This window comes from Hibiscus syriacus, unplaced genomic scaffold, assembly GCF_006381635.1.
Source record: "Hibiscus syriacus cultivar Baekdansim isolate YM2019G1 unplaced genomic scaffold, ASM638163v2 tig00000778_pilon, whole genome shotgun sequence".
Taxonomy (NCBI): Eukaryota; Viridiplantae; Streptophyta; class Magnoliopsida; order Malvales; family Malvaceae; genus Hibiscus; species Hibiscus syriacus.
The window spans coordinates 325,270-345,925 of record NW_024061825.1 but is presented as its reverse complement, the minus strand read 5'-3'; the positions used below and the strand labels follow the sequence as shown (position 1 = coordinate 345,925).

The window sequence follows — 20,656 nt, the reverse complement described above, 5'->3', positions numbered from 1 at the left end:
GCACCAAGTGAAGATTTTATCGAAAGAAAAGGATTCTTTAGAGTAGCGGTTACAAAAGAGTCAAGCTCAGAATGAGAAATTGAATGAGAAAATTTCAAGTTTAGAGACCGCATTACGACGATACACCAGAAGATCGTGGAGTTACTTGCACATGTACAGGAAATAGGAGAGATGGTGCAGATTTATTTGTGATATGTTTCAACTTTGTAATTGAACGTCGTTCTAATATAAAGAGTTTTTCTAAGGAGTCGTTCCAGGATCAACACCCTGCGTTTTGCATATGCATTTTTAATACATTTAAATTTTTGCATCGTATTTTATTCATTCATAATCATATATCTCATATTCATTAATCATATATCAACGATAACAAAATGACTATGTGACAGAGTAATACTGGAAAATCCCAAGCATATCTACAGAACCAGGAAGAAAGTTATGGAGGACAAACTTGCCCAAATTGAGAAGGCTCAGTTGGAGTTACAAGATAGTATCAAGAAAATGCAAGAAGATATGATGAATGCCCAAAATGAGATGTTTGCCAAGTTTGCGAGTATGTTAGAAGGAAGAAATCCAGAACATGGGAAAAGCCCTATGCCAGAAGGTGTAACTGAGGACCCTATTCATCATCCAGGGTTAACCCCAGAACAATCTCAGAACGTTCAAGTGACCCCTGTTCATGTCGGGAAGGTGCACATTAATCCAGTCGGTGCTTCTGTTAACGTACAGCCTGGATCTAGTTCATATAAGGAAGAACATCAATATCATCAAGTTCCGGACCTTAATGAAGAAGCCAAGAAAAACCAAAACGATCCACTGGAAGAGAAATGGAAACAGCTAGAAAGAGAAGTCAGAGCCATGAAGGAAGATACTAGTGTCTATGGATTCGACGCAAAGGAATTAAGTCTAGTTCCGGATTTGGTTTTACCTCCAAAGTTCAAAGTTCCTGACTTTGAGAAGTTTGATGGTACCAGGTGCCCCTCTGCACATATCACAATGTTTTGTAGGAAGATGACCGGATACATAAGGGACGATCAATTGTTGATACACTGCTTTTAGGAAAGCTTAACTGGCTCGGTAATCCGGTGGTATAACCAGCTGAGTAGAGCTAATATTAAATCGTGGAAAGACTTGGCTAAGTCATTTCTTGAGCAATACAAACATGTAAAAGATGTTAGGCCCAACAGGATGATGTTGCAAGGAATGGAAAAAGAAGTCTAACGAGAGTTTTAGACAATATGCTCAAAGATGGAGAGATGTAGCGGTACAAGTCCACCCGCCATTGGAAGAGGAGGAAACAAATATGCTTTTTTGTCAACACCTTAAAGGTTTTTTTTTCTCGCATCTTATCGGTAATCCTTATCGAAGTTTTACTGATGTAGTTACGGCGGGAGAAATGATTGAAATGGCTGTTAAGAGTGGGAAGCTCGAGGGAGGAGAGTCTAGTAAGAGGCCACCAACGAGGAAAAAGGAAAACGAAGTTAGTAATGTGAGGCAGTACGATTCTAATAACATCACTGTTTCCCGTCCTCAAGGAGTAGGGTCATCAACACAAAATGACAATAGACAAGGAGCAAGGGACCAGAGGAGAGAGAGGCCTCAATTTGACCCTATCCCGATGACTTATAAGGAATTGTTTCAGATTTTGTATGATCGGCATGTGGTTTCGCCGTATCACGTGACTCCAATGCAACCTCCTTTTCCCAAATGGTATGATGCTAATGCTTAGTGTGAGTACCATGCAGGGAACCCTGGGCATTCCATTGAGAATTGTACTGCTTTTAAGAAGGTTGTCCAAGCTTTGAGAACGAGGAATGTCATCAACTTTGGTGACAGTGAGCAGCCGAATATAGCTCAGAATCCGTTGCCAAGCCATGCAGGGGCAGGAGTTAACGCGATTACTGAAGAGAGAGGAAAAAGAATTGTAAGGAATGTTAGTGAGGTGGTATCACCCATGAGTTGGGTATGGTGCCAGATGGTCAAGGTAGGATTGTTGAAGCCCAGTTTGGTGGTTGAACAGTTTAACAGTGGAGAGGTATGTCAGTATCATAACAGTGAAGGACACAGTATTCAGCAATGTCTTGACTTCCTATCTTTGGTACAAGACATGATGGACAGTAAAGAAATTGAGTTCTTTAGAGAGATTGCTGAAGAAGATGAAGCGGAAGTTTGCGCTTCAGAATGATCATCTAAAGGGGTGTACAATGCCAGTTGTCCCCTAATTATTACTCCCAAGAATCGAGTTGCTGAGAAGATAGCCCCGAAAGTGGTTATTACACCTCCATCTCCATTCCCATATCGGGATAATAAACAAGTGCCTTGGAGATATGATTGCCAGATAGGAGATGTAACAAAAGAGAATGAGGAAGTAGATGAGGTGGGACGCTTTACTAGAAGCAGTAGGTGTTATTCTCTTAATCCACCTAAAGAGTCTGAGAAGAAGGTTGCAGTTGATAAGGGGAAAAAGGTTGATGTGCAGATAGAAGAAGATAAGCCTGTTATCAATGAACCGGTAACCGAGAGTGAAGCGGTAGAATTTTTGAAATTTCTGAAACACAATGAGTACAGTGTTGTTGAACAGTTACACAAGTTGCCTGCCCGTATTTCTGTTTTATCATTACTTTTGAGTTCAGAGGCCCATATGAATGCTCTGTTAAAGGTTTTAAACCAGACTTTTATTCCGAAAGAGTTGCCCATTGAAAAGTTGGACCAGTTAGTTTCCAATATACAAGCTGATAATTTTTTATCTTTTTCTGAGGAAGAAATCCCTTCTGGGATGGTTGGTAGTCAGAAGGCTTTGCACATCACAGTTAAATGTAAAGGGTATGTGTTGTCTCGGGTCTTGGTTGATAATGGTTCAGCTTTGAATGTGATGCCCTTAGTGACTCTAAAGAAGCTTCCATTAGATAGTACACTTATGAGAACCTGTCAAAGTGTGGTTCGAGCTTTCGATGGGACTAAAAGAGAAGTGTTGGGCAAGATTGATGTTCCTCTGAATATTGGTCCAGCAACTTATGAAGTGGAATTTCTCGTAATGGACATTATGCCTACATACAATTGTTTGTTGGGAAGGCCTTGGATTCATCAAGCCGGTGCAGTTCCGTCCACATTGCACCAAAGACTGAAATTTGTGATTGATGGAAGGTTGGTATGTATTCATGCTGAAGAGGACATTATTGCTTCTGTTTCTATTACTGCTCCGTACATTGAAGTGGATGAGTAAGCGGTCGAGTGTTCTTTTAGATCGTTGGAGTTTGTCAATGCTACATTCGTGGCTGAAGACAGGAAGATACCAAAGCCTAGACTGTCAAATTGTACCAAAATGGGACTCAAGTTAACCCTTGGAAGAGGAGCAAAAGTTGGGAAAGGGTTAAGAAGTCAGTTACAAGGACCAGTGAATCCAATATGCCCTGTTACTAAAAGAGATCGATTTGGTTTGGGGTATCAGCCAAATCCGAGGGATAAGCTGAGGGGAATTAAGAAGGGTCAGGAAATGAGAAAGGCCAGATTGGCTGGTGAAGACCTTAGCTGGGAACCCATGATCTTCCCACCGTTGAGCAGCATTTTCATATCTGGGGGACATATGTTTCAAGGGAATTCAAGGAACACTGAGGTGATGGTTGATAATGCCTTGGGAGATTTAGGCATTAATGTTATAACTGATAGTGAGTTTGAGGAAATGAGAGCTATGAGCATTTATCCTGCACCGCCGGGCTTCGTGTTGAACAATTGGACCGCGGAAGAACTGCCTGTAGTTTACAAATCTTTTACAGAGTAATGCACTGGAACTTTCTCCCTGTTGTTCATACCCTGGGGCAATAGGTGATTTTATGTAAAGGGTTAAGCTATTTGTTTTTTCTTGCTTTCAATAAAAGATGCATTTTGTTAGTTCCAAATGGCAAACATTCTCCCATGCATTTCATTCATTCATTCTTTATTGTATATATGTATGTATGTATTTATTTCTTTCTATTTATTTTATATGGGAAAAGATCCTCCCATATGTATATATGTATATATATATCTTCTCTTTCATTATTTTTTCAGGAGCTCAGATATCAATAATATGAATGTTAATGACTCTGACCCAGAGATTGATTTCGAGAAGCCTATATGTCAAGGGGAAATCGAAGATTGTGATGATGATGAAGGATGTGAACTACCTTCTGAATTGCTGAAAATGGTAGAGAATGAAGATAAACAGATTCTGCCTCATAAAGAGCCTACTGAGATTTTGAATTTGGGGACAGATGAGGATAAGAGAGAAGTAAAGATTGGTACCACTCTGTTAGTTGGAGGTCGACATGATTTGATAGAATTGCTTCAAGAATACAAGGATGTGTTTGCTTGGTTATACGAAGATATGCCGGGTTTAGATACAGAACTGGTTGTTCACAAACTGCCAATAAAGCCTGAATATAAACCGGTACAACAAAAACTGAGAAGAATGAGACCCGAGATGCTGCTCAAGATTAAAGAGGAAGTAAAGAAACAATTTGATGCCGGGTTTCTTAAAGTGGCCAAATATCCTGAATGGGTGGCGAATATTGTCCCAGTACCGAAGAAAGATGGGAAAGTTCGAATGTGTGTCGACTACAGGGATCTCAACCGAGCTAGTCCAAAAGATAATTTTCCTTTGCCACATATAGACACGCTAGTGGATAATACTGTTGGAAATTCTTTGTTCTCTTTTATGGATGGTTTCTCTGGCTACAATCAAATCAAGATGAACCCTGAAGATATGAAAAAAATGATGTTCGTTACCATGTGGGGAACGTTTTGTTATAAAGTAATGCCGTTTGGATTGAAGAACGCCGGAGCAACATATCAAAGGGCCATGGTGACGTTATTTCATGACATGATGCATAAAGAGATAGAAGTTTATGTCGATGATATGATTGTCAAAGCTAAGACAGAGGAAGAACATATTGGGAATTTGAGAAAGCTTTTTAAAAGACTAAGAAGATGCCAGCTAAAACTCAACCCAAATAAGTGTACTTTTGGGGTGATATCTGGGAAGTTATTGGGATTCGTAGTAAGCCAAAAAGGAATTGAAATAGACTCAGATAAAGTAAAGGCTATTCAAGACTTGCCAGCCCCACGAACACAAAAAGAAGTCAGAGGATTTTTGGGAAGATTGAATTATATAGCTCGGTTTATTTCACAGCTGACGGAAAAGTGTGATTCCATATTCCGCCTTCTTCGTAAGAATAACTCAGGGGAATGGAGTGAGGATTGTCAAAAAGCTTTTGAAGCAGTGAAAAGATATTTGTCGAGCACTCCAATCTTGGCGCCACCTATCTCAGGCAAACCATTGATTCTGTATTTGTCGGTTTATGAAAATTCAATGGGGTGTGTGCTGGGGCAACGTGACCAAACTGAGAAGAAAGAAAGGGCTATCTATTATCTCAGTAAGAAGTTCACTGAATGTGAGAAAAGATACTCACCCATTGAAAAGTTGTGTTGTGCTTTAGTATGGGCTACCCAAAGGCTTAGACAATATATGTTGTATCATACTACTTGGCTTATATCTAAGCTTGATCCCTTGAAATATCTAATGGGTGTGCCTGCATTATCTAGAAGATTAGCTCGTTGGTAGATCCTATTGTCCGAATTTGACATCCAGTATGTAAACCAGACGGCAATTAAAGGAAGTGCTATAGTGGAATTCATTGCAAGCAAGGCTTCGGAAGAATATGAGTCATTGAGCTTTGATTTCCCAGATGAAGATTTAATGGCTATTTCGGTAGAAGAAGCAGTTGCATCCACTAGAAAATATTGGACGTTGAACTTCGATGGTGCTTCAAATGCCATGGGACATGGAATCAGGGCGATTTTGGTCTCACCAGAGGGATAGCATTATCCTTTCACCAGTCGGCTTAATTTTGATTGTACTAACAATATGGCCGAGTATGAAGCTTGTGTTCTGGGTCTTAGAGCTGCTGTTGAACGCAAAGTAAAAATGCTCAAGGTGTATGGGGATTCATCTTTGGTAATATACTAGCTCAGAGGAGAATGGGAGACAAAAGATCCCAAGCTTATAGAATACCGTAAGTTAGTTATGGAACTTGTTGAAGAATTTGAAGAAGTAACTTTCAATTACCTCCCCAGAGAAGATAATCAAATGGCAGATGCCTTAGCCACACTGACAGCAGCGTTTAAGATGAGCGAGTATTCAAATATGATGCCCATTGAAATGAAGGCTTATGAGTATCTAGCCCATTGTTTTAATATTGAAGAGGAAGAAGATGGAAACCCCTGGTATTATGATATCTTGCAATATATAAGGTATCAGAGTTATCCAGAACAAGCTACTGAGAATGATAAGAGAACCATTAGAAGAATAGCATCAGGGTATGTGCTTGATGGTGAGACTCTATATAAGAAAAGTCTGGATCAGGTCTTGTTATGATGTGTGGACGCGAAAGAAGCCAAATTGATTCTTGAAGAAGTGCATGAGGGAATATGTGGTACCCATGCTAATGGGCATGCTATGGCTAGGCAGATTATGAGATTTGGGTATTATTGGTCAACTATGGAAACATATTGTATCAATTATGCCCGAAAATGTCACAAATATCAGATTTATGGAGATAGGATACATACTCCTCCTCATCTGTTGCACGTAATGACAGCGCCGTGGCCATTCTCAATGTGGGGCATGGATGTTATTGGATAAATTTCGCCCAAAGCTTCAAATGGTCATCGTTTCATTTTGGTAGCCATAGATTACTTCACTAAGTGGGTAGAAGCAGCTTCTTACGCAAATGTTACCCAGTCTACAATATGCAAATTCTTAAAGAAGGAGATCATTTGTAGATATGGTTTACCAGAGAGGATTATCTCCGATAATGCGTTGAATTTAAACAATAAGATGATGGACTCGGTCTGTAAACAGTTCAAAATAAAGCATCTTAATTCCACCACTTATCGCCCAAAGATGAACGGGGCAGTAGAGGCGGCTAATAAGAACATCAAAAGGCTCATAGAGAAGATGACTGAGACCTATAAAGATTGGCATGAGAAGTTTCCATTTGCTCTGTTTGCCTATCGAACTTCTGTACGAACGTCAACTGGGGCAACTCCATTTTCTCTGGTATATGGGATGGAAGCTGTCTTACCCATTGAGGTGGAAATTCCCTCACTTCAGATTTTGTCAGAAGTAAAGCTCGATGAGGCAGAATGGGTCCGGGCTAGGTATGACCAATTGAATTTGATTGAAGAAAAGAGATTGAAAGCTATTTGTCATGGTCAGATATACCAAAAACGTATGATACGGGCACATGGTAAGAAAGTTCGCCTTCGAGAATTCCATGAGGGCGATTTGGTGCTTAAAAGGATTTTGCCTTTTCAGAAGGATTTCAGAGGAAAATGGATGCCCAATTGGGAAGGACCTTATGTTGTCAAGAAGGCCTTTTCTGGGGGAGCTCTAGTCCTAACTGAAATGGACGGATCAGAATTATCATATCCAGTGAATTCCGACGCTGTTAAGAGATATTTTGCTTGAAGAAGAAATAAAAGAGAAAAAAAAGAAGAAAAAAATGAAAAATGAAAAAATAATAATAAATATGAGAAGAAGAAAAAGAAGAAATGAAGAAATGAGATAAAAGAAAAATGAAGAAAAAATGAAAGAAAAACAAAAAGAGAAAAATGAAAAAAAGAGAAATAAAAGGAGAGTTCAAGATGAAAACCCAAAAAGGGCGTCTTGGAACCAAATGAGGTCTCAAGTTGAAAACCCGCAAAGGGCGACTTGAGTTGAGTTTGAAATTCAGAATTCGTGCATGGTGGAAGGTTCTGAATCAATTTTGGAAGTGGAAAGAGCTCCTGATATGGATAGTAACAATGACAGTTGGTAATCAAGATTGAGACCAAAGATTAATGAGTCTTGATTGAAATAACCAAGAGAAATTGAATGCACATGAGATTCAATATTGGTTTAGGGCATCCAATGATAGCGATTTGGAAGTTTAGAAGTAGCTTCATACTCTTAAGGATCACAATTTTGGAGATCTTTTTGACAGAAGCTACACTCGAGACATTCTAACGGTGTGCCAGTTCAAAAGCATTTGCATTATTGATATTTGAAGACACCTACTCTTTTGTTCTTTTACTGTTTCCAGTTAAAAGTTTGCCATTTAGTTGCCTAAAATTCTCTGTATTTATATAAATAAAGAGATGTCTTTCCTTGTTAATTTTCCTTTTGCAAGCATCTTATTTTGAAAAGTTAAAACATATAACTTAACTTGAAGTACATGAGATCATTTTGTATTATTGTGCAAAAGGTTTTGGAAAATGTAGGTATTCTGAAGCTGATGATGGTTTTAACATGTAAGCTTGTGTGGTTACGGGAAAATGAAATCTTGAAATTCATAGAAGATCTCAGCCATGAGAAGAAGACCTAAAGAGATTGTCATTAATTAAGAAGTTGGTTATGGGTACTGGTGGGTTTTCAGGAAAGAAAGAAGTCAAGGCCCTGTTAAGCTGAGAAATATGGAATTGAGATTGTTAGCTGGGGTGAACTGGTCAAACGTTCTGTGCCCAAGATGAAGCCGAGTTCCATTGAGATCAAAAGGAGATAGAGTTCTTTCGAAGAAGAAAATACATTAAATTGCATAATTGCATACATTTTAGGCATGAATAGGATCATGATATTCATAATTGCATGATGACTTAAATATTTACAGGTTTTACAGGGATAGTTGAAGATTGAAGATATTGAAGCATCAAGATGAATATAACTGGTTTTGAGATTTTGAAAAGAATGATGTTTATACGAAAACTGAGCCAAAGCAGATTCACGTATCCAATGGTTTCCAGACAAGTTTTCGCGATGGAGATGGATTTTCAGAAATTTTATCAAATTCTAAATTTTTGAGTATAATATTTTCAAACATACATTAATGATTGGTAATGTTTGATTTTCAGGTTGGACCTTTGAAACAATTCAAACTTAAGCCTTCACGGAAGAGTAGTGAAGCCAATCATCTATAAGCCTTCACGGAAGAGTAGTGAAGCAAACTCGTTTGTTGAAGATTGAGTCCTATACTCTCTGAAGGAATAGGGAGCGGACAAGTTCGTTAAAGATTGTTCTAGTTCTATACTCTCTGAAGGAATAGAGAGCGGACCCGTTTCATGAAGATTGTTCGAGTTCTATACTCTCTGAAGAAATAGAGAGCGGACACGTTTGTTGAAGATTGTTCGAGTTCTATACTCTCTGAAGGAATAGAGAGCGGACTCGTTTTATGAAGATTGCTCGAGTTCTATACTCTCTGAAGGAATAGGGAGTGGACACGTTTGTTAAAGATTGAGTCCTATACTCTCTGAAAGAATAGGGAGCGGACCTGTTTATTGAAGATTTTCTGAGTTCTATACTCTCTGAAGGAATAGAGAGCGGACCTGTTTTTTTTTTAAGATTGTTCAAGTATTATACTCTCTGAATGAATAGAGAGCAGACACGTTTTATGAAGATTGTTCGAGTCTTATACTTCCTGAAGGAATAGGGAGCAGGCTCGTCATTTGAAGATTTTTCAAGTCTTATTTATCCTGACGTAACAGTGAGTGGTTTATTTTTTTTTTAAGTTCTCATGACCAGACAAATTCGATCATCTTTTGATCTTTGCCCCTATTCTCGTTACACGACAATGAGCAAAGAGGGGGCAGCTGTATATGTTTAATTTGTCTGGGGCCTATATCATTTTCAAATGAAAGCAGTTCTGGGGAGTTAAAAACCAGAAAAAAAACGTGGGGGAGGACACGATCAGATAACAGAAAAAAGGAGACAAAGAAGGGGCAGAAGAGAATTAACCGAGTGGTCATGGGGAGAGCAAAAACGGAAAACACAAGGAGGAATTTTCAACAAAGGAGATCAACCATTAGCAAGAAAAAAAAAAGCATTGTAAACAGGGGTTCCACTCCTGCGACTGAAAGAAAAAAAAAGAGTGTAAAACAAAGAGCTTTCTCTCTTCTGGAATAAAAAAAACATTAGATAGTAGTTCCATTTTTAACTCTTTCTCAATACAAAAACATCACAAATCAACAAAAGAGTGAAAGATAGCGATCCAATAACAGCAACGAATTCCAGCAGTATACAAGCAGGTTCATTTCTCTGTTTTTTTTTCTAAAATACTAAGCAAAATCATACGTTCATCTTCTTTCCCAAATGAATAGAGTGATAAAGAAATAAGTTAATTTTGTTTTTACCTGTTTCTTATTTTGGGGCTCGTTCGGATGTGACGCTAGTCATAGCTTATTTGGTTGTTAGGTTACAGTGTAGCCGAGTCTTTCGAATGAGAGGAGTTTAGGTCTGTATACGGTGGTTGGTCTCTTCGTCGGTAGTGGGTATCGGGGTTCAAGGTTATTTGAGTGATGGTGTTCGTACCTGTTTGGCTCTTCATCGGAATCCCAGGCAGTAACGACCATGGTGGCCACGGTTGTTTGGTTCGCGTTGAGGGTCAGATAGAGTTTTGTGAGAAAGAGATTGAGGTCTTTGGAGGAGAGGATGAGAATGATTTAGAGTTAGAAGTGTTACCCTAAAATCCCATATATCAGAACATCCAAACGGCGTCGTTTAGCCAGGTCCAAAACGGCGGTGTTTCATCAGGATGGAACCTTCTGTGTTCTAGGATAGTGGGTTAATTGCGTGATAGGTCATTCTGTTTTCGGCCTGCTTCTTTTTGGTCCTTAAATTGAATTTTATTGGGTTTTTGATTTCGTATCTTAATTTTAAGCGTTTTATATCTTAGCCCAGAATCATGTTAGGGCCATTTTTGCACTGTTTTTATATTGGTTGTGTAATTTATGGAACTTTCATTTTGGTCCTTGAACGAATCTTTTGCGCCTTCTTAATTTGGTCTTCATATTTATGAGCGCTTTTCATTTTAGTCCTGAAATGTTTTTATGTTTTATTTTTGAAATATAATTTGTAATTTTGGTTGTTTGACAATTTAGGCACTTAGCATGTTTTTTAAATTTAATGGTTAATTCCTACTTTGCATGCTTAGTTTAATTTTATTTTTATTCTGATCCTTCATGGTAATTTTGAATATGAAATCGAATTACTAATAGTATGTTTTATTGTATATATTGTTTTATTCTAATGTATGCCAATGTCGTTGTATGCATGTATATACCATATCACCATACTTTATTTTAGACTTAGGTGTTCATTTGAATAAAGGATATTATTTAATTAATTTTTACATGACATTATTTTGCATAATATGCATGATAGCCTCACTTGCATAACTCAACATATTCATAATTGGATTAAGGGTAATATATTTTTAATTTAAAATTGTTTTAAGTGGGCAGTCATAACTGATTTGAGGTACACTTTTAATGATTTTAAAATAAAAGTGTATCCCGAAAGTGAAACCAAAAAATTGATTCGTCACCTAAAATTTGGGAATGAGAGAAAAAGAAATGTTCGTTTATTTAAATATATCGAGAAAAGGTTGTTATATCTTTAAGATCTGGTCTCGATATTTGTAAATAATCGAACATTCTTTATCTTTCTAAAACGACTTGGTAATTTTAATTTAATTTGTTTGAGTGTTTTTGAATGTTTTAAATTTACATTTTCGTTTTATGAGTTCAAAAATCAAATTAAGTTTGAATTTATAAAGTTCATTGCAAAGACGTTAATTAATCGACTAGGTACTGATTTAGGGCGTTGTGGGGTGCTAATCCTTCCCCACACGTAACCGACTCCCGAACTCATTTTTTGGTAACGCAGACCTCAATTTGTTGTTTTAATTAAAATTAATTTTTATTGAAAATGACAAAACATTTTTGGGTGCCCAATCACACCCTAATCAAATATTGGTGGCGACTCTTTGAACCGTATTTTTTGATCGTAAAGAAAATCCAAAATTTTTCGAAACAAGGGGTCTTTTAAATCACATTTGTTTTTAAATTTAAAAGAGATAATTAAGAATGAATGTGGTTTTCAAAATTTCATATTTTTTCACCCTTTTAGGAAAAAATCGTTTCGACAGAAACCATTGAGGAGGGTGGCCTCCTCATAATCCCATACCCTGAAAAGAAAAGCCGTACAATTAATATGGGAGCATGATTTACAGAAATAAAATGTGGAAGTGTCAACAAAAACAACATATAACAAGGAGCTACAAACTCACTCAACTCGTTTCAGAAGCAGTCCCTTTTTTAGTAATAAAACGAAAGCTACATGTAGAAAGCAATTTAAAATATATAACCCTTTCAAGCAGTAAAGAATTATATAAAATGATTCTTCCAAAACGAGACAAAGTATCATATCTACTTAATACAAGGATAAATGCCAAAATCTTAACCCATCGACTTTGCTTCAGAATGGAAGATAAAACTTGCTCTGATTCTCATGGGATAAAAACAAATTGTTCTTACAATGTAGAAGTACTTGAGCAAGAGGCTCTCGAATTTAGATAACAGGCATAGACAAGCAAATTATCAATGCACGTAACTATAACTCGTGCCCACAGGTCTAAACTGTGTAAAAACCGTTCCACTCGCTTAACTCAAATCATGTAAGATTGAAATCAACTTGCTTTAGGAATCTGTAAAAGCATAAATAACATGCCTTATCCGTTCGTTCTCATCTGCTGCAATCACAATAGGAGAGAAAGGTTGCAGCAAGGACGTTCTTGTACCTGTTTCGAATCTTGTATCCCTGCTAGCAATTTGACTATTATTGTTAAGTTTGCTAACGGCTGTCGGAAAAATGAGAAAACCTATTAGTTCCATAGTAAAAATTGGCACAAGTATAGGATAAAAAGAACCAAAAAAGAGAGTCAAAAGGCATACAAGAGTGCTGGCATTTAGTAATATGCACCAGTGCAATTCTTTCCTGCTCCTCTCTTTTGGCCAATAGTTCTTCACTGTCATCTGATGCAGTAAGCAGAGGCTTGGAGAAGTGGCCGCAACTAAAATTATATATAGTTGATTGAGGAAGTAAACTGCGCTCTGATCCAGAAACAGAACCTAGAAGCGGGTCAGCCAATCCCTGAGTCCGGAGAATTCATCAGGTGAGGCCTGAAGCCTAAAGAGCAAACTCTACGAATTCCTGCCAGGTAGTAGGGCTAACAGGAGGTGTTCTAAATGTTAAAGGTAGATGACCTGTCAATATCATCTCCAGATTAAATCTTGTAGTTTTAACGTCTAAATAGTATAAAAGAAAGCATCACAGCAAGCAAATACCAGGGATAAGAAAATGTGAGAATAATCAGGATATGTGTTGAGGAACTAACAGAGAATAAAAGAGTTACCTCCACTGATGTCCAACCATGAAGAAGAACGAGCCAATCCAGAAGCACTAGGAGTTGATGAGGAAGTGGTGTAATCACCAGGGCAGGCACTGTTACCAGCAGGCTTCATAGATTTTGTTACTTGTTCAATTCCAATAATGGAAAGTACCCGCCGCCCTAGACTTGCTACACGTGGAGATGGGTCCTTAGCTAAAGAACATATAGCCAGTACACACTGTGAATACATTGCATTGTCCAAAGATTTTGGCCTTAAAGTATGAACTTCCCCATTACTAACACAATCATTCAATATTCCAGAATCAGAATGATGAGATGAATCATCAGACAATGGAGACCCATGCATGATTCCAGCAGTAGTAAGAGGACTGCTGGTGGATACCCTTCCGTCCCGGACAATGGCAGTTAAAGGACCTATCACCTGAGCCTCAGCAAAGTCCTCCCACAGCTTTCCAAGACAAAGGCAAAGCCATTGAAGCAATAAGGGTTCAGTTTGTGCCTCATTTAGCGTGAAAGCATGAAGATGCTTCAAGCACACCTGGATTAACCCTACTTCAATACAAGCTTCCTGGCCACGTCTATGACCATCCACAATGACAGCCAGAACAAATGCAGCCATTGCACGCTGCTCAGGGTATGCTTCCACACTATTAAGAAACCTAATGAAATAAACATGACCACCATCCTTTACCAGATCAACCTGACACGACTGCAAACAAAGATGATAGAGTTTCAAAATTACTATTGTATTAGGTAAAAGAAATATTATAGTTCAGCAATAAGGCATCAAATATGATAAGAGAAGCAGAATCAATTCCCGAGTGTCAATAAACAAAACAGCAAACTGTCCATACATATTTATTCAGGCACCAAGAAGTGAAAACATAGAATGTTGATGCTACAATAAAAATTTTGATCACACAGAGACCAGCTATATAGAAGCTTCAACCAAATAGAGAAGAGCACTTAACAACTCCTTGAATGCCAGACTAAAAGGCAACCTACGGGTTAATTATTTAAAAGAAGAAAAGAAACGCTCCTTAAATATATTAAATAATAAATGTATAATTAAAGGAAGAAAATTTTGTTAACCAGCAGCACATGCTTTTGGTTATTTATATACGGGTTAATTCCATATGACGGTCCTCAAACTATGACCAAGATTTTAAACAAATCATTATACTCTAAAATGTTCTTGTTAAGTTCTTAAAATATATGTATCATATGAATCATGTTCTTTCGTTAGTTTTAGCCATTAGCTTGCCAGTTAAATTTCGGCTCAAATATGATGTAGAATGTATTTAAAACATATTTGTAATCGAGGGTCGGAAGATATTGATCATTGTAGAACTTATATTTTGATATGGGCAAAATGTTTGTTGGACTAAATTGAATTTATTCAAAGTTTTCAAAAATAATTCAAAGTCTAACTAAATTTGAAAGATATATGTTCAATGTTTCTAAACTTCATCAAAACTTTAAAATGAGTCTTTTAAGTTCAAATTATATTAAAAATGTCTTTCAAATATTTTAAAATGTTTTTCAAAATCTTGTATTTCTTGAAATGTCAAAAACTATCTTTTTAAACAAGCTTTGACCAGAAGTTTCGAAACTTCTACAAGAGTTTCGAAACTTTCCATGACAGTGGTCCAAAAAGTTTCGATACTTTGACTCCAACGATCATATTTTTCCAACGGCTCTTTCGAAGAGTTTCAAAACTTTGTATGCAGAAAGTCTTCCAACGGTTCAAAACATTCCCAAACGGATAGAAACAGCTAGTAATTCATTCCAACATATAAAAACAAGTTCAAGACACTTGAAGAAGGAGACCAACACCTATCCAAGCATTCATACACAAGAGAAAGGTTTTTCAATCTTTATTTTTCTTTCTCTTGTAAATATTTATGTTTTGAGCTTAATTGTATATCCTTAGGTTTTGTTCTTGTGAGCTAAATCTTTGTATACACCAATCTAGAGAGTATTCTTGTTTACACATTTCTTATTCTTTGTAAAAGGGTTTTGGTTTTAGTTTGGCCAAGTAAAAAACTAGGGAGTTTGTAAAGGTTCTATCTTTATCCTGGAAAAAAAAAATTAGTGGATTTGTTTGAAAATCCTAAGTGAGGAGTTTATGCAGTGGATGTAGATTTCACTGAGAGAGTTGAATCACTATAAATTATTGTGCAAAATTTCCTATCTTTTTACTCAATACTCCCTAAACTTCAAAAAGTCAATTCACCCCTCTTGGCAACATTTTCGGTTGATTGAACGAGCTTCATATATCATAACATTCATGTTTTGCGTTGTTGTAGAATGGCAGAAATTGTTTGGAAAAGGGTGATTCGAGCTGACAAATTATTTGAATTTCTTTGTTGTCCGTTTGAGACCTGGATATTGAAGAACCTTAACTCGTATATTGCCGACAGGATTTCATATGAAAATGTTGAGTGGGTTGTTCTATTCTTGACAATTTGCTGGCAATTATGGAAAAATAGGCGCAGCTTGCTGTTTGATCCTGAGTTCGCACAAAGAGATGACTTTGTTTTACTTTGTGTAAGATTAGCTAATGAATTTGTAAATGCAAAAGTGAGTGTCGTTGTTCCGAGTCAGGTCTCATAGGCTACCAGTTGCAGTGGACACGACCCCAAAATGGCTGGATTAAAGCAAACTTGGATGGAGCAGTCTGTCCGAACGATAGCATGGCCTCCACTGGTGGACTGTAACGTTGTTCGGAGGGGAATTGGATTTTCGGATTCACTCGGAGCTTGGGATGCTCAGTCCTGGTTGCGGAACTGTGGGCTATCCATGATACTTTGACTCATGCTTGGAATTTAGGTGTTTGGCACGTTGAGTTGGAGACCGATAACCTTGAGGCTTCTAAGATCTTCAACAAGTCGTCGAGAGCATTAGCGGACAGCACCTTGGTTGCAGCTCTTTCAGACCTATGGGATCTTGATTGGACGATAAAGGTTCGACACATCCATGGAGAACAAAACAGTGCGGTGATAACAACATTGGTAAGCTTGAATTTTTGGAACCTCGTGTCGAGCTCCTTCCTATTCTTCAAGAGGATACGACTGTTCCTAGCTAATGTTGCCAGTATAGGGATCAACTTACAATCAAATAATAATTCGAAATGTTAAACGGAATTAGCCCTTATATACATTTATAAGAATTTAAAGGCAATTAAAAAGATAAGGCAAAATGACATCAGAGGTCCCTGTATTTTTGAAAAAAAACCAATGTGGTCCTCGTATTATTTTTCTCTCTCACTATGACCTTTCAACTCAGAAAACAAACACAGTGTGGTTCTTTGACCAATGTTTTTGGTCGGTGACTGTTATAGTACTGGCGTGCCAGTTCAAGGTGCTGACGTGGAGATCCACAATGTTGACGCGGCAGTTCATCTTCAATGTTCGAGTTACCAATTTAGTCTATCTACCATGTCTTCTACCACGTTAATCTGTCACACTAGACTGTCACATCAACACTATGGACTGTCACATTGACACCATAAACTATCACATCAACACTATAACGGTCAATGCCGAAAAACATTGGTTAAAGAGCCATATTGGATTTATTTTTATGAGTTGAAGGGTTATATTGAGAGAGAAAAATAATATGAGGGTCATATTGATTTTTTTAAAAGTATAGACCTATGATGCCTTTTTACCAAAAGAAAAATAATAGACAAATCTCAACCTCGTCCAACGCTCAAAATAAGGCTTTTTGTCCTTTTTAAGTCCGTTAAGATTTATTGCCGTTGAAGCACTCGCTGTGTTCCGCCTTTTGCCGCCACGCGCTTTAAATTTCTTTTCATCCCTCAAATATTTTCCCATTCCCCGTAAAGGGTACCCACCTAAAACCAAAATCTCCCTTTTATTTACCTCCCAACTAGGTGTGATTAGGGGTTTTTAATGAGACTTGTATTATTAAAAAAAAAAACTAAGTGTGATTAACGAATTTAACAGTTAGTGAACAGTTTGAACTCGATTCGATCAAAATTTGGTAAACGCTCGATTTAAGTTGGCTCAACTCAAAATCAAACTCGAACTCGACTCGAGAATTTAACGAGCTGAGTCGAGCAAAGTCTAACTCGACTCGATAAATTCGCGAGCAGCTCGTTAATTTTTTAAAATATATTTTTACTAATTACTTCAAAATTATTTCATTCAAAAAAAATCTAAATAATAATTATTAATTTATTAATAAAAAAATAAAAAATAAAAAATATTATTAATTAATAATATTATTTTAATATATAAAAAATCCAACCCTAATATCCTCATATTGTATTAATAAATTTTATTTTTAGTTAAAAATAAGGTAATTTTTTTAATAAATTTAACGAGCAACGGTCAAATTGAGTAGTAATTTTTTAACAGCGAGTCGAGGTAAGCACCCTTTACTCCCAACTCCACTGAACGTATAGAAAATTTCTCCAAAGACAAGGGTATTTCTGTCCATAAGAGAACAAACTCAAAAATTTTGCCGTTCCTCCTTTTAAATGTCGCTTTGACCGTCTTTCACTCACGAGTTTTTTCAGACAGTGGCATCCCCGACCAGACATTATTAGCCTCCTCGCGAATTTAAGTTTAGGTTTTGTTTGTTGTTCTGTTTAGGATTCTGGGTTTCGTTTGTTTTCTGGAATGGAAGTGGAGAGCTGTGGTTTTGGTGATTCGGTCACCAAAACGGTGGTTTGAGCGGCGGTGTTAGAGCTGAGATCGATACTTCGGCGCCGTTTGAGTCCGTGAAGGAGGCTGCTTCTCGATTCGGTGGAATCGGTTTCTGGAAACCCTCTCAGCATAAGCTCGTCTCTGAAACTGGGGTTTAATTTCTACCCTTAATATATATTGGTGATTATTATTTTGTTCCTTTTAAGGAAATGTTACTGGGTTTCATATGTTTTTTTCTTGCTTTTAAGGGAAAAATCAACGTGGGTTCACGAAGTTCTTACTTTTAGTTATATACATGTATGTATATGTATGCATGTATATATATTTGCTTATGTATACATATGTATGTATGCGTGTTTGCTTGAAGGTAAACCAGTGTGAATTATAAGCTGATACTTCTAGAGGGAGAATCATGTATGTTGTACTAGAAATGTGCTATGTATCATTGTTTACAAGGCTTCATGTGTTGTTTATCGGTTATCACGATCCAGGCATTTGTAAAGATGATTTTGAAACATTTAACATATGGCAAGCTTTGTGGCTTTCATATTATTTTAGCTTTGAAGCTTCTTCGGGTAGTGTCTTCTTACTGTATGATAAGCTTTCGCCGTACGAATCATCTAGGAAGTCTCTCGTTTCAGTCTGTCTTTGTGGTCTTGCTATGATGTTCTGATTTATGGTCGTTGAGTGTTTTGAAATTATTCGTTTGTCTGTGCAATTTTTGTGACCGATCGTCTTCTGATAAGATCTTAATGTTTCACAGCACGACTTAGAAGTGGTTGACATTGCGAAATTGGAGGAGCAAGCTGCGCAATTGGAAAAAGATCTCATTGTTAAGGAAAGAGAAACGTTGGATGTGTTAAAAGAACTCGAAACAACGAAACTAACCGTTGAAGAACTAAAATTAAAGCTGCAGAAAGAAGCTTCCGAAGTAAATGAGAACCTTGAGAAGATAACGGATGGAATGGAAGAAGCCGAGAAAGAAAATCATCAAGTTGGCCATCCAAACTTGGGAGGAAGTTTGAGCCTACATCCACAGTCCGCTCCCGGTTTAATCTTAATGGAGTTGAAGCAGGCCAAACTGAACCTTTCCAGGACAACTGATGATCTTGCAGACATTCGAGGTTCGGTGGACTCACTGAACAAGAAATTAGAGAAGGAAAGAATTTCTCTTGAGAAGACTAGAGAGAGGCTAAGTCAGAATTCTTCAAAGATATCATCCCTTGAAGAAGAGCTAAGTCAAACGAGATTTAAACTTCAAGTAGTGAAAGATGCTGAAATCAAAAGCTGTGATGATAATCCTTTGGATATATCAAGGGAACTCCAAAGACTGAGTTCCGAGGCTGAGCAATTCAAGAAATTAGGACAAGCAGCAAGATCAGAGGTTTCGAGAGCTGTATCTGAGATTGAACAGACTAAACAATAATCAAAACGACCGAGATGAGGCTACTTGCTGCCAAGAAAATGAAGGAAGCTGCTAGAGCTGCAGAAGTTGTGGCTCTTGCAGAGATCAAAACTCTTTCGCGCATGGAGAGTTCGATGGGTGTTCCTATGCAGAAGGCAGAAGGGGTTACTATGTCATTCGAAGAGTACAATGCCTTAATGTCCAAGGCTCAAAATGTCGAGGGACTTTCTAAAAGAAAGCAGTAGATGCTATGCTCCAAGTTGATGAAGCAAATGTTTCGAAAATGGAAATCTTGAAGAAAGTAGAGGAGGCCACTGAGGAAATCAAAACTAGTAAGAAGGCCTTGGAAGAAGCATTGAACAGAGTAGAGGCTGCAAACAAGGGCAAGCTGGCAGTTGAAGAGGCTCTCCGGAAGTGGAGATCCGAGGGTCAGAAACGGCGTTCTGTACACAACTCTACCAAGTTCAAGAATTCATACCCATCTCACAATCAAAAAGATTCTCGTTTATTTGATTTGAATGGATTGAATCTGGTTAGCAACTATTCAACCCCAGTTTTGAAGCCAACCCTATCAATAGGGCAAATACTTAGCCGAAAGCTGCTTCTGCCTGAAGACTTTGAGAATGAGATGTTGGCAGAGAAAGGTACCATGAAAAGAAAGGTGTCTTTAGGTCAAATGCTTGGCAAACAAAACACCGATTTGATCACCGACTCTCATAAGACCGAGAAAAGAAACGGTCACAAGCAGTTCTCGGGAAAGAGGATGAAGTTTGGATTTGCTCAGTTTTCTCTGCTTTTGGCGAAACAGAACAAGAAAAAGAAGCCAACTCTCAACTTGAGGTAGTGCTGTGATAGGGTTCCTTTGTTCCAAGTAACTCTTAATTGTGATTGTTGATCACGTTTCTCTTCAAGCTTCCTTCTTTATGTTACGTTTGTTGGGTTCTTTTCATCTTTTATCTCTATTGTGATTGTAAAGATGTTGGGGATATTTATATATCCTGTTTGAATATCATCTACTACATGCTTGATGTCATTATAACAGTATGAATCGACTAAGTTAATCTTCTGGATTTATTCTGGTAATCGTGCAATGCCGGCAACTCTGTTTTTATTCCAAAACCTTGAAGATCCTTGATCAAGTTACAAGCAATATAGCTCAATGATTCATTGACATTTGATCAAGTTAACTTATTCTACGAGGACGATAAGCAATGGGTACTGCAAACGATCATGTTTTCGTCCAAATCTTCGGGTTTCATTCCATTGGGAAGCTTCCAATCAAAGTGAAACAACAATTGTGCGATTGGCAGCTCGAT

At 37.6% G+C, this 20,656-nt stretch overlaps 1 protein-coding gene and 1 pseudogene across 1 annotated transcript; one reads left to right on the top strand and one right to left on the bottom strand.

Moving 5' to 3' along the window:
• Nucleotides 1-13,021: 13,021 nt before the first annotated feature.
• Nucleotides 13,022-13,878, bottom strand: LOC120218511 (regulatory-associated protein of TOR 1-like). Its single transcript, XM_039215425.1, has 2 exons — nt 13,263-13,878; nt 13,022-13,113 (listed from the first exon to the last, which is right to left on the bottom strand). The coding sequence occupies exons 1-2, from the start codon at nt 13,876-13,878 to the stop codon at nt 13,037-13,039; spliced, it is 693 nt and encodes a 230-aa protein (XP_039071356.1). The 3' UTR covers nt 13,022-13,036.
• A 3,948-nt stretch (nt 13,879-17,826) lies between these two features.
• On the top strand, nt 17,827-20,315 carry LOC120113793 (annotated as a pseudogene).
• The last annotated feature ends 341 nt before the right edge of the window (nt 20,316-20,656 follow it).